Consider the following 15570-nt stretch of genomic DNA (forward strand, 5'->3'; position numbering starts at 1 on the left):
ATCTGGTAAAAACTAGAAAGCAGTTGTTTTCATTACAGCAAAACTGACAGAATATTTCGTAAATATTTCGCAAGTTTAATTTCCATTATTGCAAGATCGTTGTAGAAAAAGACGAAATCGATACCAGGCAGACGCTGTACGGGCGCGCGCACTGTCGCGCGGGCACGGCTCTCAGCACCGTGGACAGCAGCTCATACCGAGCATCAGGTCACTGGCATCGCATCCCACCAGAAGACTGGACAGAGCCCGTGCTCTCCAGGCACAACCTGCGAGTACGCGGACAAGACCGATTATGTGTACAACCAGAATGGAAGATCTACGTCTGATAAGGAAAGAGGCAATCACGATACCGGAGGGGGAAATGTGAAAGATCTAAATGGTCAGAATATGTGTTTACTTGCAAACAGCAGGTCAGGTTAAACAAGTGTAGACATTCCTTCGCAGTACATGTTGATTCTTTCACATTCTGGCAATACAGCTCTTCGTTAGGAACTGGAGGGGTGGTCAGTGAACACCAGGCTGAATTGCGTTGCCTAACACGCCAACAAACCAGCGCACTTGCAACAGGAACAGACAAAACCCCGAGACCTCAGCGCCGTTCCCTCATCTACAAGATGCGCCTTTATTTGTTGGCGGTGTTTTTCTCTTGCTCCTGTGCACGGGGCGGTTGCGAGCCGAAGATAGTAAATATCGGTGCTGTCCTGAGTCAGAAGAGGTACGAGCAGGTGTTCAAGGACGCGGTCTCCCAAGCCAACCAGCTCTACGGAAAAGATAAGTTCAAGATGAACGCCATCTCTGTCACCCACAAACCCAACGCAATTCAGATGGCACTTTCCGTCTGTGAAGACCTCATCTCCAACCAGGTAACTAAGTCAGAGGTCTCTGCTTGAACAAACAAAAAATTTCTCTTCTGAAGTTAAATGTGTATCTCTCCAAGCAATGCATACTGTATGTTCCAATGCGAGGCCATAAAACATTAGCGGCATGGCTTAAGCAGACATGTCATCAGGTAAACTAATTTGTTGCGATAAACATTGTTTCAAACGAATTGGAGAAGCTGCCATTTTAATGATGTTTTATTGATTTATACGCGACGAGATTTTGTCTAGCATAGCCTATATGGCAAGATTAAAGAATTTTTTTGTTCAAGATTGCCATTTGATTAAAAACCGGTTTCGTGGCAATGAAACATGGCAAGAAACAATTAAATCATATATCGATAATAAATTTATCATTAATTCAATCAAGTGTCGTAATAAATCTCGTATATAGACATTATTTCTGGACTTCACATTAGTTTATTCACCAACCGCATTTGTTTCGTTCAATAAATATTTCAGTTCCTGAAATCAGCAGCGGGGGTTTTAATCCCGTGGTGGCGCGACCTGACAGCTTGAAAAAAATGCACTTATGACAGATGATGGGTTAAAAATGCAGTTTATTTTTCTGAATTAAAAACTCAAAGAGCTGTATAGAATTGTTTAACGAAAGAATAATGTACTGGCGTTATACACATTGGTGTACATATCGTATATATGCGTGTCATTGCAAACCCCTTATGATCCCCTGCACTCCCAGTCCCTGACTGTATTTACTTGAGGTTTGTTTGTGACCGGCTTCTTGGTTTCCTCGGAATTGTTCATTAAGAAATTATATTAGGCTATATACTGTTGTAGAACAGGCGAGGTACCCAATTCCGCCAATACATTTCTCATAATAAAACGGAAAGGTATAAATATAGGCTAATTGTAATTATCCTCAAACTACTTTTGTGAGCACACCATTTTAAAAAAGTATACCATTATATAATGCCGACAGTCGAAAATAAATCGAACAAAAATATTTCCACGATGAGGAGAGACAATACATTGATTGCTCAGGATGAAAAGGTAACAGTTTGCTAGGCGACCATTTTCTTGTAAATTTTCATTATTATTAGGAAATTGTAGCATTGCATTCGCTTGTGCCATTCATCCGTAGTTTGAATGCAACAGAGTCTTCATTGAAACATCTAGGACACCTGGAATGTCCGCAATTTAAAGCAGCAGTTTTCAGCAAATGCGAACCAAAGGACTGACAGGTCAGAGTATGATGTGTAGTAATATGATTATCTGATTTCACTGGTGTCAGTAGTTTCATCAATAACGTCTCTCGAATGCCAGCATTATTGTTACCGCTATGAAATAAGCCATCTTGGGGAAAAGCGTAGGGTTAATAATGAATTGCAAATGTAAATCTATAGGAGAGGGAACTACGCAACTGACATAATTAAAATTCTGGATGAATTCGGGGGTCTAGAATATTATGGCAGAAATAATCTATGAAAGACATACTCAGTTTTAAATAGCTTGCCAAATACTTCGAAACAAATTCTACTCGATTTCCTGAATCTTTTTATTTTATTTTGGATTTACCACGAATATCACATTTTATCTCATATTCAGTGAGAAGTCATCAAACCATATATAGATATATAAATATATAAAGAGCATAAGAAAAATCAATTATAAAAGCCAAAGAAGAGATAAGGCCCATTATCAACCAAATTAATATAACTAATAGTTCATTATTTAATAAAATCAGTTTCTAATCATTTTAGATTAGAATAAATTCTTTATCATAACATTTCTTAAACGTTCCAGAAATAATTTTATTTCTAAAATACAGTATTCTTTCTTAAATGTTCATTCACAGAAGAAAATTGTTGTATAAGGTAATATTTAATTGATACTTTCTGTTTATACATGTAAAACCCAGTACACTTCCTAATAAATATCACATTAAAAATAGATATAATCCAAGCAAAAGCGTGTTTTTTTTCTGTATCTGTCATTACAAATTGCTGGGGCCCATGCCAAAATGGCATGTGGATTTTTCTCTCACAGGCAGTAGAAAAACCCACCATTAAAACCTGTTTTAGATTGTTTTGGAAGGGAGGGGTGCTGCACGTGATCTGGCTTCATTTCAAATTAATTAACCCAACTCAGTATAATGGGTTAATAAGTGGCTGCAGGAGGGCACAGGAGTTATGAAGTGAAATGGTTCATGAGGCTTCCCAGGCTCTGTGTCGATGTCGGTCATCCCTGCTGCCGCACCAGAGGGCCATTCAATCGCTTTTGGTGCTTAGAAGCTGAGATTATCTGAGGGACACCGTTAACTTTGAATTTCATATTAATGTGGACTTACTACTGTTTCAAAAGCAATAAGGAGATATAAAGGGGACACAATGAGAGCCTTTATTTAAATGAAACACCTATTGCAGGGAGCTTCAGCAAATCAGCACTGACCCCACACACATTAGTAGCATGAGTAATTATTGTGTCACATTGCAATAGTGGAGTGTTGTATCCTACGCTTTTCTTTTGTAGTGCTGCAGCTATTATTGTTTTGTTCTTTTTGCCTACATGATCAGTCACCTTGAAATCTAGCCCTTGAATCCTCAAATCCATCTCTCACGTGGCCTTTTTATCCACAGGTGTATGCGATCCTCGTAAGCCATCCACCGCAGTCCAACGACCACCTGACCCCCACGCCTGTGTCTTACACTGCCGGCTTCTACCGCATCCCAGTGATGGGGCTCACAACTCGAATGTCCATTTATTCCGACAAGGTGAGCTAAAACCTGGCTGGCACATGCTCACTGGAGAAAGGTCCAACATATCCCTGAAGGGATAACATGCCGTTGTTTTCCAGAGGTTGCTCATCAGTTAGTAGATGTCGGATGGGTGAGGGTGTTGATTTACAGGCACTGTCACAAATTGAGGTACATTGATTTGGAGAGGCACCCAGCATGGGTAACTCAATCTATTTTTACATTCTTCTTGAGCATGGCTGTCCTGAAATGGATGTACTGGATGTTGGGATGATTATTTTCATGGGCGTAAATTATGGGGGGGATGGGGGGGGGGTTGTAGCCCCCCCAATAAATCAAAACCAGCTAATACAACCCCCCCAATAATCATGTTTCCCCCATAATGGGTGGAGACCTCAACCCCCCCAATGTTCCAGCCAAAGTTACGCCCTTGATTATTTTACATGGGAGATGAGCATCCCATGGTACACTGTAATGGGAACCAGCATACTACGTGGTCAGCCAATGAAATGCAAAGTCATTCTGAAACCAGAGAAATTACTCAAACTCAGATACAGGTACACGGGTAAGTTGGAGAGCCTCATTGACAACGGAATGTGCACATGCGGGAGGAGTTAAGAGACGACGTCCCAGCTCACAGCAAACGCGTCATCAGCCATCCCCGTGTGTCATCCACTGGCCTCACTCTAAAGAAAATGGCAGCAATGGAGTTCTTGCATAGCAACACAGGCCTGTAGTAGCAACGCACTCTGTCAACAAGCCTCCAGCTCTTTTTAATGATATGGCGCCGTTGTGCCACACCTGTGAACAGCGGTCTGTGTATTTCAGAATCTTCATTAAGGATTCCTTCCCCTTTTTTCCTTCAGGCTGATGCCACATTGAACTGGATTCCAAATGAAACATACTCAGTCCCCAGATCCTTGTCAGTGATGCACCGCCTAAATGCGTAACGATAATTAACCAGCCATCACTGTTCGCCCCTAATAAAAGGCCATTTTAAATACAGATGACCAAACAATCACGTGTCTCCATGGGGGCTTTTTGTCACATGCCTGGGGATTCTAGAAAAATTGCCCTTTCTGTGGCTGGCAAGCAGCACAAGATGTATGTGGCTGTCTGAGGGACTTGCGTCATAAGCTTAACTGTGTTCTGCATATCTAACTTCATTTATGACCTGACTTATGTGATTATTTCACGCACCATTTCTTTGAGTTACACATTAAAAATAGAATGGTACAAACTGAGTTTCATTTCAGTTGAAGGGACTCTTCAGTTGCCAGATAATCCAAACCATTTTTAAGCCACGACTTCTTATGTTAAGACCTTAATATGAACAGGTAGGATCAAATTTATCAAGCTTTAATATTTTTAATGACTAAAAAGGAAATATCTAAAAGCCTAATTGTTTTAACCCCGTTATTACTGTCCATGCTACTTTATATGTAAATTGATGTTATTTTAAAAAACAAGCACATATCTTTGCAACAGTGCCAAAGATCCACCCACCCATTTCCACCCATTTCCAGCACCTGCTTCTCCTGTTTGGGGTTGCAGGTGGTCTGGAGCCCAAAAGATAGGGATGCAAGACAGAGAAAAAGCCTGGATGGGACACCATCCCATCGCACACCATTCATACCTATGGACAGTTCGGCGACTCTAATTCACATCAGCATGTGGGAGGAAACTGGAGAAAAGTCTATGATGTAATGGGACACCATACATACTCCACACACATAGAACCATGACAGAGACTTGGACCTCAGTCCCTGAGGTGGGAGGCAACAGTACTGATCACTGCTCCACCACGCCACCCCTAGTGCAAAAGTCTGTGTTTAACTTTAGCTCTTCCCGCTTTGGCTTTATCCTTTTGCTAAGATATGTGTGACTGATCTGGTTCTGCTCAGCTAGGGCTCTCTCCCGCTATACAGCAAGCTGTTTATTGTGACTGTAATTAAGCACCTTGTATCTTTGATGTGAAGATGTTACCTGTCACAGAGACAAGAAGCTTGTCGGTTGTGGATATTTATTCCGAAAGGCAAATAACTATTCCAAGATCAAAGAGTAGATAGCCACACAAAGATAGGTCGGGCGCAGGCCGAGTGTTGGGGAGAAATCCAGAATCGAAAAACGAGAAATCCAGCCAAGGGTCATACACCAGAGAATCCAAAATCAAAACCCTCTCTCAGATTGCAACTCAGGGAGGAGAGATGAGACTTTGCAATAAGGTGAGAGTCCCGTGGGTGTATCTGACTGGTAATGCAGGACGGGTGCACGCAACCAGGAACCTGAACAGAACCATTAATGTTGAGGGGACTGGTGATTCCATGCACTTCAACCTGAGGTCTTAGATGGCGTGACGTTACCTGAACACATGGTCAGCAGGATCCAGCTTCTTTTTAAATTACGCTTCACGCTCTTGATTGTGCCGCTTGCCACGAAGTTCACGCGGTCGAGGTAAAGTTCCTGATGCCTCCCGGTTCTCCCTCCTCCAGAGCATCCACCTCTCCTTCCTGCGCACGGTGCCTCCCTACTCCCACCAAGCCAACGTGTGGTTCGACCTGATGCGCGAGTTCCGCTGGAGCCACATCATCCTGATCGTGAGCGATGACCACGAGGGCCGCGCCGCCCAGAAGAGGCTGGAGACGCTGCTGGAAGAGAGGGAAACCAAGGTGAGACAGCCAAGGTCTGGGGCCGCAGGCTTTCAGCGTGTTCCTGTGTGCGCGCGCGTGCATGTATATGTGTAATTTGTATTTAATATCGCAAAGGTCTTTTATGTATATAACTGTTTTCTTTTCTGTTATGTTAACACATCTCTCTCCATTTGTAACACTGGCAGACATTTCCTATGCTAAAGACATCAACACGTCTTAAGTGGCTATCTGACGAGACTTTTGTACTCTCTATCCATCTCACGTTCCTTTAGCCATTGTCCAAATTCTCCTATGTGTCAATCCACAACGGGAGCAAAATGACGCACTTAACCTGGGGCTGTGCAAAAAATCAATGGCTTCCAAATCTGAGGAACTCCCTAACCCTCCTTTGATGCGATCCATGGTGTGCTTTTCAGCCTTCATTTCAAATTTGAAACAATTGAGCAAATTTTGGATTAGTGGCCATTACTGGTTGAAAGATATTTCTTCCGTACTATTAATCACTAAATGGTACCAATTAGTGTGTATATATTATGCATACTTTGTATCGGCATGTTATGGAAGGTGTTTGGGCAGTCTTGTGGTGGATGACTGGGTAGAAGGTATGTTTCTCTTTAGTGGAAGTGTGTCTGTGATTAAATGAGGTGAGACATTTAAAGAACTTTCATATTTTACAATTAAAAGGCAGCATAAAGGCACAGCTTGTAAAAACGACAAATCTTTCGGTGCAAATGATAGTACAAGTGGGGGTTCTCATGGGTTCTCTTCTTGCTTTTGGATTTATGCACATGGTTTGTTCTCCACGTTCTCCGCATGTCTATGTGGGTCTCCTCCTGCAGTATGGTATGAAAGATGTGTGTACTCCGGCGGTCTGGCATCCTACCCAGGGTGTGCCGTGTGCCCTTTGCTTTCTGGGATGGGTTCCAAGCTCCGTACGTGGTTACGGAACAGGAATACTGTTGAGATTTTTGGAAGGGTCATGCTTTCTCGCAATACTTGTGCCTATTGTGAGCCTGTGAAGGTGAAATGCAAGGGTATTAAAATGAACGGTTGCTGCCAGTACCAATCATATCAGTCATGATTAATCATGACCGCTGGCGCTTGTCAATACTAACTGAACTGTAACAGGAAAACACAAACCAAAAGGTCAGCGGGAGAGCGACCAGGGGAGCGCAGACCTCATATGTACATTGGAATGGATTTTAGCTTAGGCTGTGTTTTTTATTGGTTTTTGGTTTAGTATTTGGATACTAAGCCCACATACTTCAGTTTTTATGCTTGGTTGTTTGTACGGTCCCTCAGTCCTGACTTGGATAAGCCATTGAAAGGTCTTTGGATGGGTGGATGTTTGGAAGGCTTGTCAGGATATTTTGAACATCTCTGACAGTTAGGTCCTATTGATTTTCCCTTGATGTCAATTTGTTGAATCGTCCCTATCCAGGATACATGTTTGTTATCCCTGTGGCTAACTTGCATGTCATAAATGGCCAGAACATTTATTTTGTCATATGGAATAATGAAGGTGTTGCTTTCCTTTTTCAGTTGTTTTGGGCTTGCAGTTATTGCATGATGTTTACAAGTGACATGAGTCTACTTAGTGAAAAAGCAGTTTAATACGGCAGGAGATAACAGCAAATTTTCAGTGTTGATTTGTTTTTAAATCCTCTGGTTCAATCAAAAATAATAAGTATAAGTACTTTCTAGAGATAAAGGAAACATGAAACCCTATTTTCATAATTTGAATTTTGTTTCATTTGAATGATAAATGGTTGAATTTGGTCATTTGAATGGTTGGAATGTTAATAAGGTAATCAGGATAATATGGGACAGTCTTCATTAGTGTTTATAAACATATGTCTATAGCCGTGTTCTTAGTCATATATTAATGTATTCTGCAAAATGCTGAATGTTTTCATTCAACACATTTTGATGATTTGACTTGACTTTGTCTATGTGTGGGCTTACATGGATCTGAAAATCTATATGCAATGAATTGAAAAGATATAGGAGCAAATGCGTGTTACGTCTGTGACTGCTGAGAGTTGCAGGTTTGCTAATGCATGCTAAGAATGGAGGGAAAAAATGCAGATGTGGATACATGAACATGGAATAAACTCCGCGGTTTCTGTCATGCATACAGAACGGCTCTTACATTGTGCTGATACATATATTTACCCTGTAATCCTCTGCTTTGTGCCCTGTGATTTCTGAGACGGGCGTAACGTTCACCACAACCATGTAGATAAATGGTTTGAAAATGAATGGGCAATATATATATGTGTAGTGTAAAATCTATCTGTATGTATCTGTGCAACAACAAATTCTGTATGGCACCTTGAGAAAACACCGTACGTGTGAGTGATTTATTGCTGCATTTCTTACTGCATGTTTTTTTTGCCGTTCTTCATGAGTGAATTTTCTGGACCATGTCATCCTGATAAGTATTATATTTCTCTGTCATACCTTCAAAGGCAAAGCTACTGATGCAAGATTTTAATGGATTATGTATAATATATTAGACTATAATTCTGATGGATTATGAGTCATTCCCTAGCTGAGCCGTGATACAAACTTAATGAGTAGTCCTACAATGTAGAAGTAAGAATGCACATGTGACTTCTAGGGCTGGTGAATTTGAGAGGATGTTGTAAGCTGTGTTTTGTAGTGCATGCAGAAGGAATCTGTAGGTGTCAAGCCTGTTTAAATCTGCTACTCCTGTCGTAAGTGAACCAGTCAGAAAGGAGTGTTTACAAACACAATGAGAAGGACCATATGAGAGCCTCGATCCTAACCAGGGTCCTGCCTTAACGTGGTTTAAGTGCATAGAACTGGGACGGATTTTAACCGATTCTCTGGATTATGGCTGCTGTTCAGCTGCACAGAAAAAGCCCATCTTCTTTCCAGCTCGCCCCACATCCGCCATGCATTCCGGTCTGCGCGGCCTTCACATGCTCACACGTCTTTCCTCCACGGTGTCTGCGTCTGAAAACGACCTCTAACCCTGATGTTTTTTTGCAGCCCATGTTTTCTGCTAAAACATCCTATGCTCTGTACGCTGCACTCTATTATCAGCCTCGTCTTGGCCTTTTGACGTGTTTACCTGCCTTTCCTGTTCCACTCTCAGTGCACAATGTGACGCTAGAGGCATGTCTCACATGCTGCCTGCCCTGACGTTTGCATGCCCTGTCGGAGCAACACGTGGCTCGAAGTCTCTCTCCATCCCTGGGAAGATCTGGTTTCTGTGTTTTTGGTACCGAAGAACAGGGTTGCCAACTCTCCTGCATCTGGTGTAACACTCAGGCTTTCAGACGTTCACACTCATGCAGGAAATCTCATAGCAAATGTATATTATTCCATCATAAACCTAAAATTAGCTACATCAAAAGCATTGAGGTAGTTTGCAAACCCTACAGACTATTTACAAGTTAATAAAACTATTACATACATGTAAATGAGTGTGCAGACTTGTCTTGAATTGAAAATCTCACACCAACCAGCTGACCAAAGTTAACAGCCCTGAGAGAAGAGGGTAGAATGTAACTTTTACTGCAATGTGAGACTCGGTGCTTTCTTGATATTTCGAATTTTTCACAGCATCTGCCAATTCTAGGGCAATACCACCAACATTTATATCTCATTTTCTCCCCCAATATTTCCTATAGCTGAAACCTACATAGAATAACACTTAATGCATTTTAATTTAGACACGGGACAGGATAAGTGGTTATGGAAGATGAATATTTTAGTTACTAGCAAACTCATGATTTTTGATGTGTGGTTCGCTGTCTGAAGATCTCAGCTCCCTAGATGTACCAATGATATTCTACCATCATTGAAAGGCTGCTTTATGTTTTTATTGTACCAAGGAGAATTATAAATCTGTAAGAGCTAGGGGCATCTTTTGTACTAATTTCATTCATATTCTAATAATTTGTGTAAATTGAAAACATGCAAAAATCATATTACTTGGCTGGAATTTCACTTCCAAGATATTTTTCCTGTTGTATAATATAGAGATTGTAGCTTCCTTATCTGGCCGTTCTTCGGTTCCTGTATGTCTGGGTTCACATGATCCATAGTAAAGGTGAACATCTGATGTGCCCCTTTAACCTCCATTCAAATGATTCTTGTCAACTTCTGAAAACCTTCCCTCGCTGTTGCCTAGCAACATGGGGCTCACTCCCAATCCTCAAGGTCACGCTTTCAGACAGCTGCCTATGGTCGCTGCAGTTCAGTATGTCTGCCTCAACTGAATTATGTTTCACTGAGTACTTCAGTTTAATTATTTCAGAGAAAAATATGTTCCTACAACACTCATTTGGCTCTCCAGTCTGCTCCTCCTTCGTTGATTGTGGCCTACACTGAAACGGGGTTCTTTGCCAGCCAAGAGTGAAGCGCTGCACTTGAATTACACTTCTGAGAATGAAATGCGATGCTTGAAAACTAGTGATCAACTGCAGATCGCACCATAATGAGGTCACTCCATTCAGGTGTGCTGCGAGTCATATCACATCAGGAAAATACATTTTTAGTGCAGTTTTTGCTCAGCTGAATTTCCATCAGAAGTTAAAATGTTGCACAAGGCCAGTGACAGAGTATCCTGTAACACAAGGCCAGTGACAGAGTGTCCTGTAACACAAGGCCAGTGACAGAGTGTCCTGTAACACAAGGCCAGTGACAGAGTGTCCTGTAACACAAGGCCAGTGACAGAGTGTCCTGTAACACAAGGCCAGTGCACAATGCAACAAGAAACTTTATTAAGGATGCAGTTTTGCAGCCTCTGTTTTACTCTTTCTTTAATTGACTTCATAATGGCTAAATATTAAATAGAACAGATGAAAGTATTGTTTGTCAGACATGGAAAGACCTTATATTATTATATATTTTATTATATTATATGACACCTAGTTTCAAATCAAGCACGCAGATGCACTCTGATATGCAAATTGTGTGGGTAGCTGTGATTCTACAGTCGTGCCGCGCTGTACACTGTGACCTGCCTTCTTATGAATAATGCACCACCACTAGAATTGATTCAGATTTGTTTGTAGTGTTTCATGTACTGAAATTTTGAACCACGTGGCCCCACATGAAATGTGGCTGATTTTACTGGATTCTGTTTGTGATTCTGACGTCTACACCCGGGTTATGTAATTTCAGCTCCCGAGTACTGCCGGGCTTGCTTATTTTCACTCTGCCCAGCTGTTTATCGCTTTGTTGAACTCATTACTTTCCATGATAAGTGGTGTTTCAGGTGTTAATCAGGTGATAAGGAAAACGTATTCCGCCATCTGCAAGACTGCAGCCATCAAACCATGCATGGCCACACCGAATCTGCACACTGCTGCAAACACGGATTCTCACAGACGTGCACGTGTGTGTGTGTGTGTGCTGCAATCCAGATTAATACTTATGGGTGGTCTTTAAAAACTGAAGACCCATGCAGAAATAGCGTCAAACTAATTTCAGAAAGCAGTGAATAAAATTCTCTTTAAAATTTTCAAAGTCAACATATTGCTCTGCACACCTTTCCAAGGATTGGTTTCATGTTTGTATCAAAAACACTATTTACAAATCTTGGCAGTTCAGTCCATAATCACTTTGGAGAATGAAATGCTTGCATCTTTTATTCACAGACTTGGACTGTAAAAAGGGGTTTTAAAAGGTTTGTCATGCAGGTGAGGAATGAAATAAATCATGTTGATTTATATAATTATAACAGATTATATGTTTTGTAATTTCTTCAAATACTGGAATGTTTCTGGTGATGTGTGGCTGGATGAAAGTTGTCCAGCTAAATGCTGGTGTAGATTTAGCTCCGTAACAGAGTAACAGGCACCACAACTCTGACAATGGAAAAATCATTTATAATGATGCTGTAACTGCTGAGTCGCACGACCGCGGAATTTGCCCGCTGGATACTTTCACAGGAGCAACTCCTTCTAAGGACCTTGCTCACCGACACAGCAGTGGGGCCACCAGCAACCTTTAAGAACAGGCCACCTGTCCTTCTGAACTGACCTCGAATCTGGCCGCGCTGATTGTCTTTAAACAGCATGCGTAGCTGTAAAGCAGGAAACAAAACACAATGATGTGGGGAAAGAATGTACTGCCGTTTGGTGCCCAGCAAGAGGGACCTGAAGTGGTGTCTGGGCGAGCAGGCATGTCGTGCAGCAGGAGGTACTGGTCCGATTTGATGTTTTTGCAAGCCCCAGTGTTAGGGATTCCAATTTGAAGCAGGAAATGGGAAATTTGTTGGAATGCTTTACTGCACACCATTTTCAACTGTTTATAATATTCTTCTGTGTCTGCATATTTTCTCTGTGCACATTATTCATCAGAATAAAAACAGGAACTATGAAAACCTCGACCAACTGTCCTATGACAACAAGCGAGGACCCAAGGTATATTTTGCATGGCCAATGCACGCCGCCCACCAATTCTCTGAACGTAGAAATTAGAATCCAATGAATCAGTCAAGCGCCAAACCTCAAATTCTTATCCTGATGGCACGTCTTTTTTTTATGTTGAGATTCTTTTTTTTTATGATTTGAATCGAGACTGTTTTTAATGCGAGAAAAAATGATTTTAATAAAGAAATGCCCCCACCTTTTTGTTTTTGTGAAGGAATGCATGCGATCAGAACAACAAGTTTGCAAGTGTGGAGATTTGGCCATGTAGGGCAGGAAATACCCAAATACTATCTTCCACCTTTCTGCCGCATTTCTTACTTTGAAGTATTTTTCCATTGGAAAAAAAGCTCTCCCCTCCACCCGTTTTTTGATTTCCAGTTGCATCGATCTTCTTCTCCCTCTCTACCTCTAACATGCACGCCCTTCTTTGGAGTCTTGATAACCTTCAGTTTGCATGCAAAAATGCAGAATTTTTTCCCCCTTCCAAGTTTAAATTTTTTTTTTTTTTTATTTAAAGAGATTCTTGGAGCTCTTTCCATTTTTCTGCCGAAAGCATAAAGATCCAAGCAAGGCAAAAGAGCTAAGCAGAGCATGGTTCAGGCAGGGCGCGAACAGCGAACGTGACTGATTTCTTTCACCTCAATCACAGGCAGAGAAAGTCCTACTCTTCAGCCAAGACACAAACATCACTGCAATGCTGAAGGAGGCCAAGGATCTGGAAGCCAGGGTCTTCATCCTCTCCGCCAGGTGAGCAGCGGCCGTTCTGTTTTTGTCATATTACTCCCGTTGTCTCGCACAATTGCGTGTGCTTTGTTTAGTAGGATTTTCCACTTTATTTTTTTGCTTTTAACAATGATTGCAAATCCCTCTTTACTAGTTGTTAAAAGTGTAGAATACTCCCAGATAATCCCCTCTTGTCAGATTTTCTTACGCTCCTCGTGTTGAAGAGCGTATGCCCGTGACGTCACAGCAGGCGGAAGTCACTGCGCTCACACCCACTGAGTGGCAGCGTTGGCGTTCAGCTTGGATGTCTCAAAAAATTATCTAAAATGGGAAAGAGCTGCCGTGCGATTGATTGTACAAATTGATTTAACGCTATGTTTTTACAGGCTGTCGAAAACTAAATAAGTAAGTATCAGACATTGATCGGTCGCATATGGCCGATACCCGATCCGTCTAATAGGTATGGAATATAGGATCGGGACGCCTCTAGCACATAGTAAAATTACACTATCAAAATTGTTTATATGGGTTCAGCCAGTATATGGAAGATCGGAAGCGATTGACCTGTCAGGGAGATTCGTCGGCTTGAGTGTGACGTGGGTCGGAGACCCGGCGGAGCCTGCAAGTACGCGGGGAAATGTCCTAAAACCGTCTTTCTGGCTGTAGTGAGGAAGACGCGGCAGCTGTGTACAAGGCTGCCCGGCAGCTTAACATGACTGGCTCTGGCTATGTCTGGATGGTGGGAGAGCGAGAGATGTCCGGAAAGGCCCTGAGTGAAGCGCCAGATGGTACGTACCTCGAAGTGCTGCGGGCATGTTAGCTGCTTTTCCTTAATCCTAATCCTAACCGTGACTCCCGGAAGCCACGGAAATGACAATTCTCTGTTTTTTTCCATTTGAGAAGGATATCATCACGTCAACTAAAATGGCACATCTGAGTTAAATGGTAATGTCTCTCAAAAATGACATTTCTATGAACTCTGAAAAGGAATATATATTATGTTTTAAATTCTGTAGAATCTTCATTGTTATGTCTTTCATAGAGTTGTATGACTGAAGCGAAAAGCATCCGCCTAGGTCAAGGTGTTGTATAAGGTCACATACTGTACATTAAATTTACAGATTAGACAAACACAAAATCATGCATAAGGTATTAAAACATAATAGCTACAGAATACACCTAAAGTATGTAACAAATGAAGGGCTATTGACTGTTTAAACTGGGGCCATTCACTGACCATAGCTACTGATAGTATTCACATTGTGGTCTTGAATTTGGTGAGTGTGGTTTTAGCTACTGAGATGGGTTGGTGCCCCGTCCTGGGGTGTTCTCTGCCTTGTGCCTGTAGCCTCCAAGATAGACTCCAGTCTCGGACAAGTGGTTACAGAATATAGATGTGTGGGTGGGTGGATGGATGGATGGTTCTAGCTGGTTCTAGCTATAATTTATGTTGACTTACTAACAAACTTAAAATCTATGTTCTGTCAAAGCATGTTCTGGAAATGTTACTGAAACAGAATGGTAAGCTGTGTAAATTTTTATTATCTCAGCAGATTTCAACAAGACTATCTAGTTTTGCACACTTACTGGTTAACTTCATTGTGTAAAGGCCTAGCTGGCACTAGTGATATTTTGTGACAGTAATTTGAATATCATGTGGATGGGGTAGGTCTGATTGGCCTCCAGTTGATCAATGGCAAGAATGAGTCGGCACACATAAACGATGCTGTGGCCGTGGTAGCCCAATCCATCCAGGAGCTCTTTGAGAAAGAGAACATCACAGAGCCGCCACGAGGCTGCGTGGGCAACACCAACATCTGGAAGACAGGGCCGCTCTTCAAACGGTAAGGGCAAATACGTTTGCCCATATTTTATTGACCACCTCTCAGGACACCCAAAATACAACTAATAAAACTAATCTTACTGACATTTTCTTACAGTATAACCAGATTGGCACTGAATTGAATTTAGTGATTAATTGTCATTGTTGACACACCACAGCACACAGCACACAACAACAAAATGTGTCCTCTGCATTTAACCCATATGTGACAATGTGACATAGCTGGGGGCAGCTAATTCAGCACCCGGGGAGCAGTGTTTGGGGGCGGTACCTTGCTCAGAGTACCTCAGTGGTACCTTGCTGGTCGGGGATTCAAACCTGCAATCTTTCAATTACGAGTGCGCTTCC

General features: G+C 41.9%; 1 protein-coding gene across 5 annotated transcripts in view; it reads left to right on the forward strand.

The window, feature by feature from the left end:
* The first annotated feature begins 329 nt into the window (after window positions 1-329).
* The window catches only part of grin1b (glutamate receptor, ionotropic, N-methyl D-aspartate 1b), a 32361-nt gene continuing 17120 nt past the window's right edge, over window positions 330-15570 (forward strand). For 2 of the 5 annotated variants that reach the window (XM_072703773.1, XM_023791630.2), the window contains exons 1-7: window positions 330-863; window positions 3476-3610; window positions 6085-6261; window positions 12585-12647; window positions 13306-13403; window positions 14046-14167; window positions 15049-15223. In XM_072703773.1, the coding sequence (XP_072559874.1) occupies window positions 615-863; window positions 3476-3610; window positions 6085-6261; window positions 12585-12647; window positions 13306-13403; window positions 14046-14167; window positions 15049-15223 (1019 nt within the window). In that variant the 5' untranslated portion in view covers window positions 330-614. The remainder of the gene's footprint in view (window positions 864-3475; window positions 3611-6084; window positions 6262-12584; window positions 12648-13305; window positions 13404-14045; window positions 14168-15048; window positions 15224-15570) is intronic. The other 3 variants (XM_072703775.1, XM_023791633.2, XM_023791631.2) reach the window with 2 other exon arrangements.

Source organism: Paramormyrops kingsleyae, chromosome 2 (assembly GCF_048594095.1).
Source record: "Paramormyrops kingsleyae isolate MSU_618 chromosome 2, PKINGS_0.4, whole genome shotgun sequence".
Lineage (NCBI taxonomy): Eukaryota > Metazoa > Chordata > Actinopteri > Osteoglossiformes > Mormyridae > Paramormyrops > Paramormyrops kingsleyae.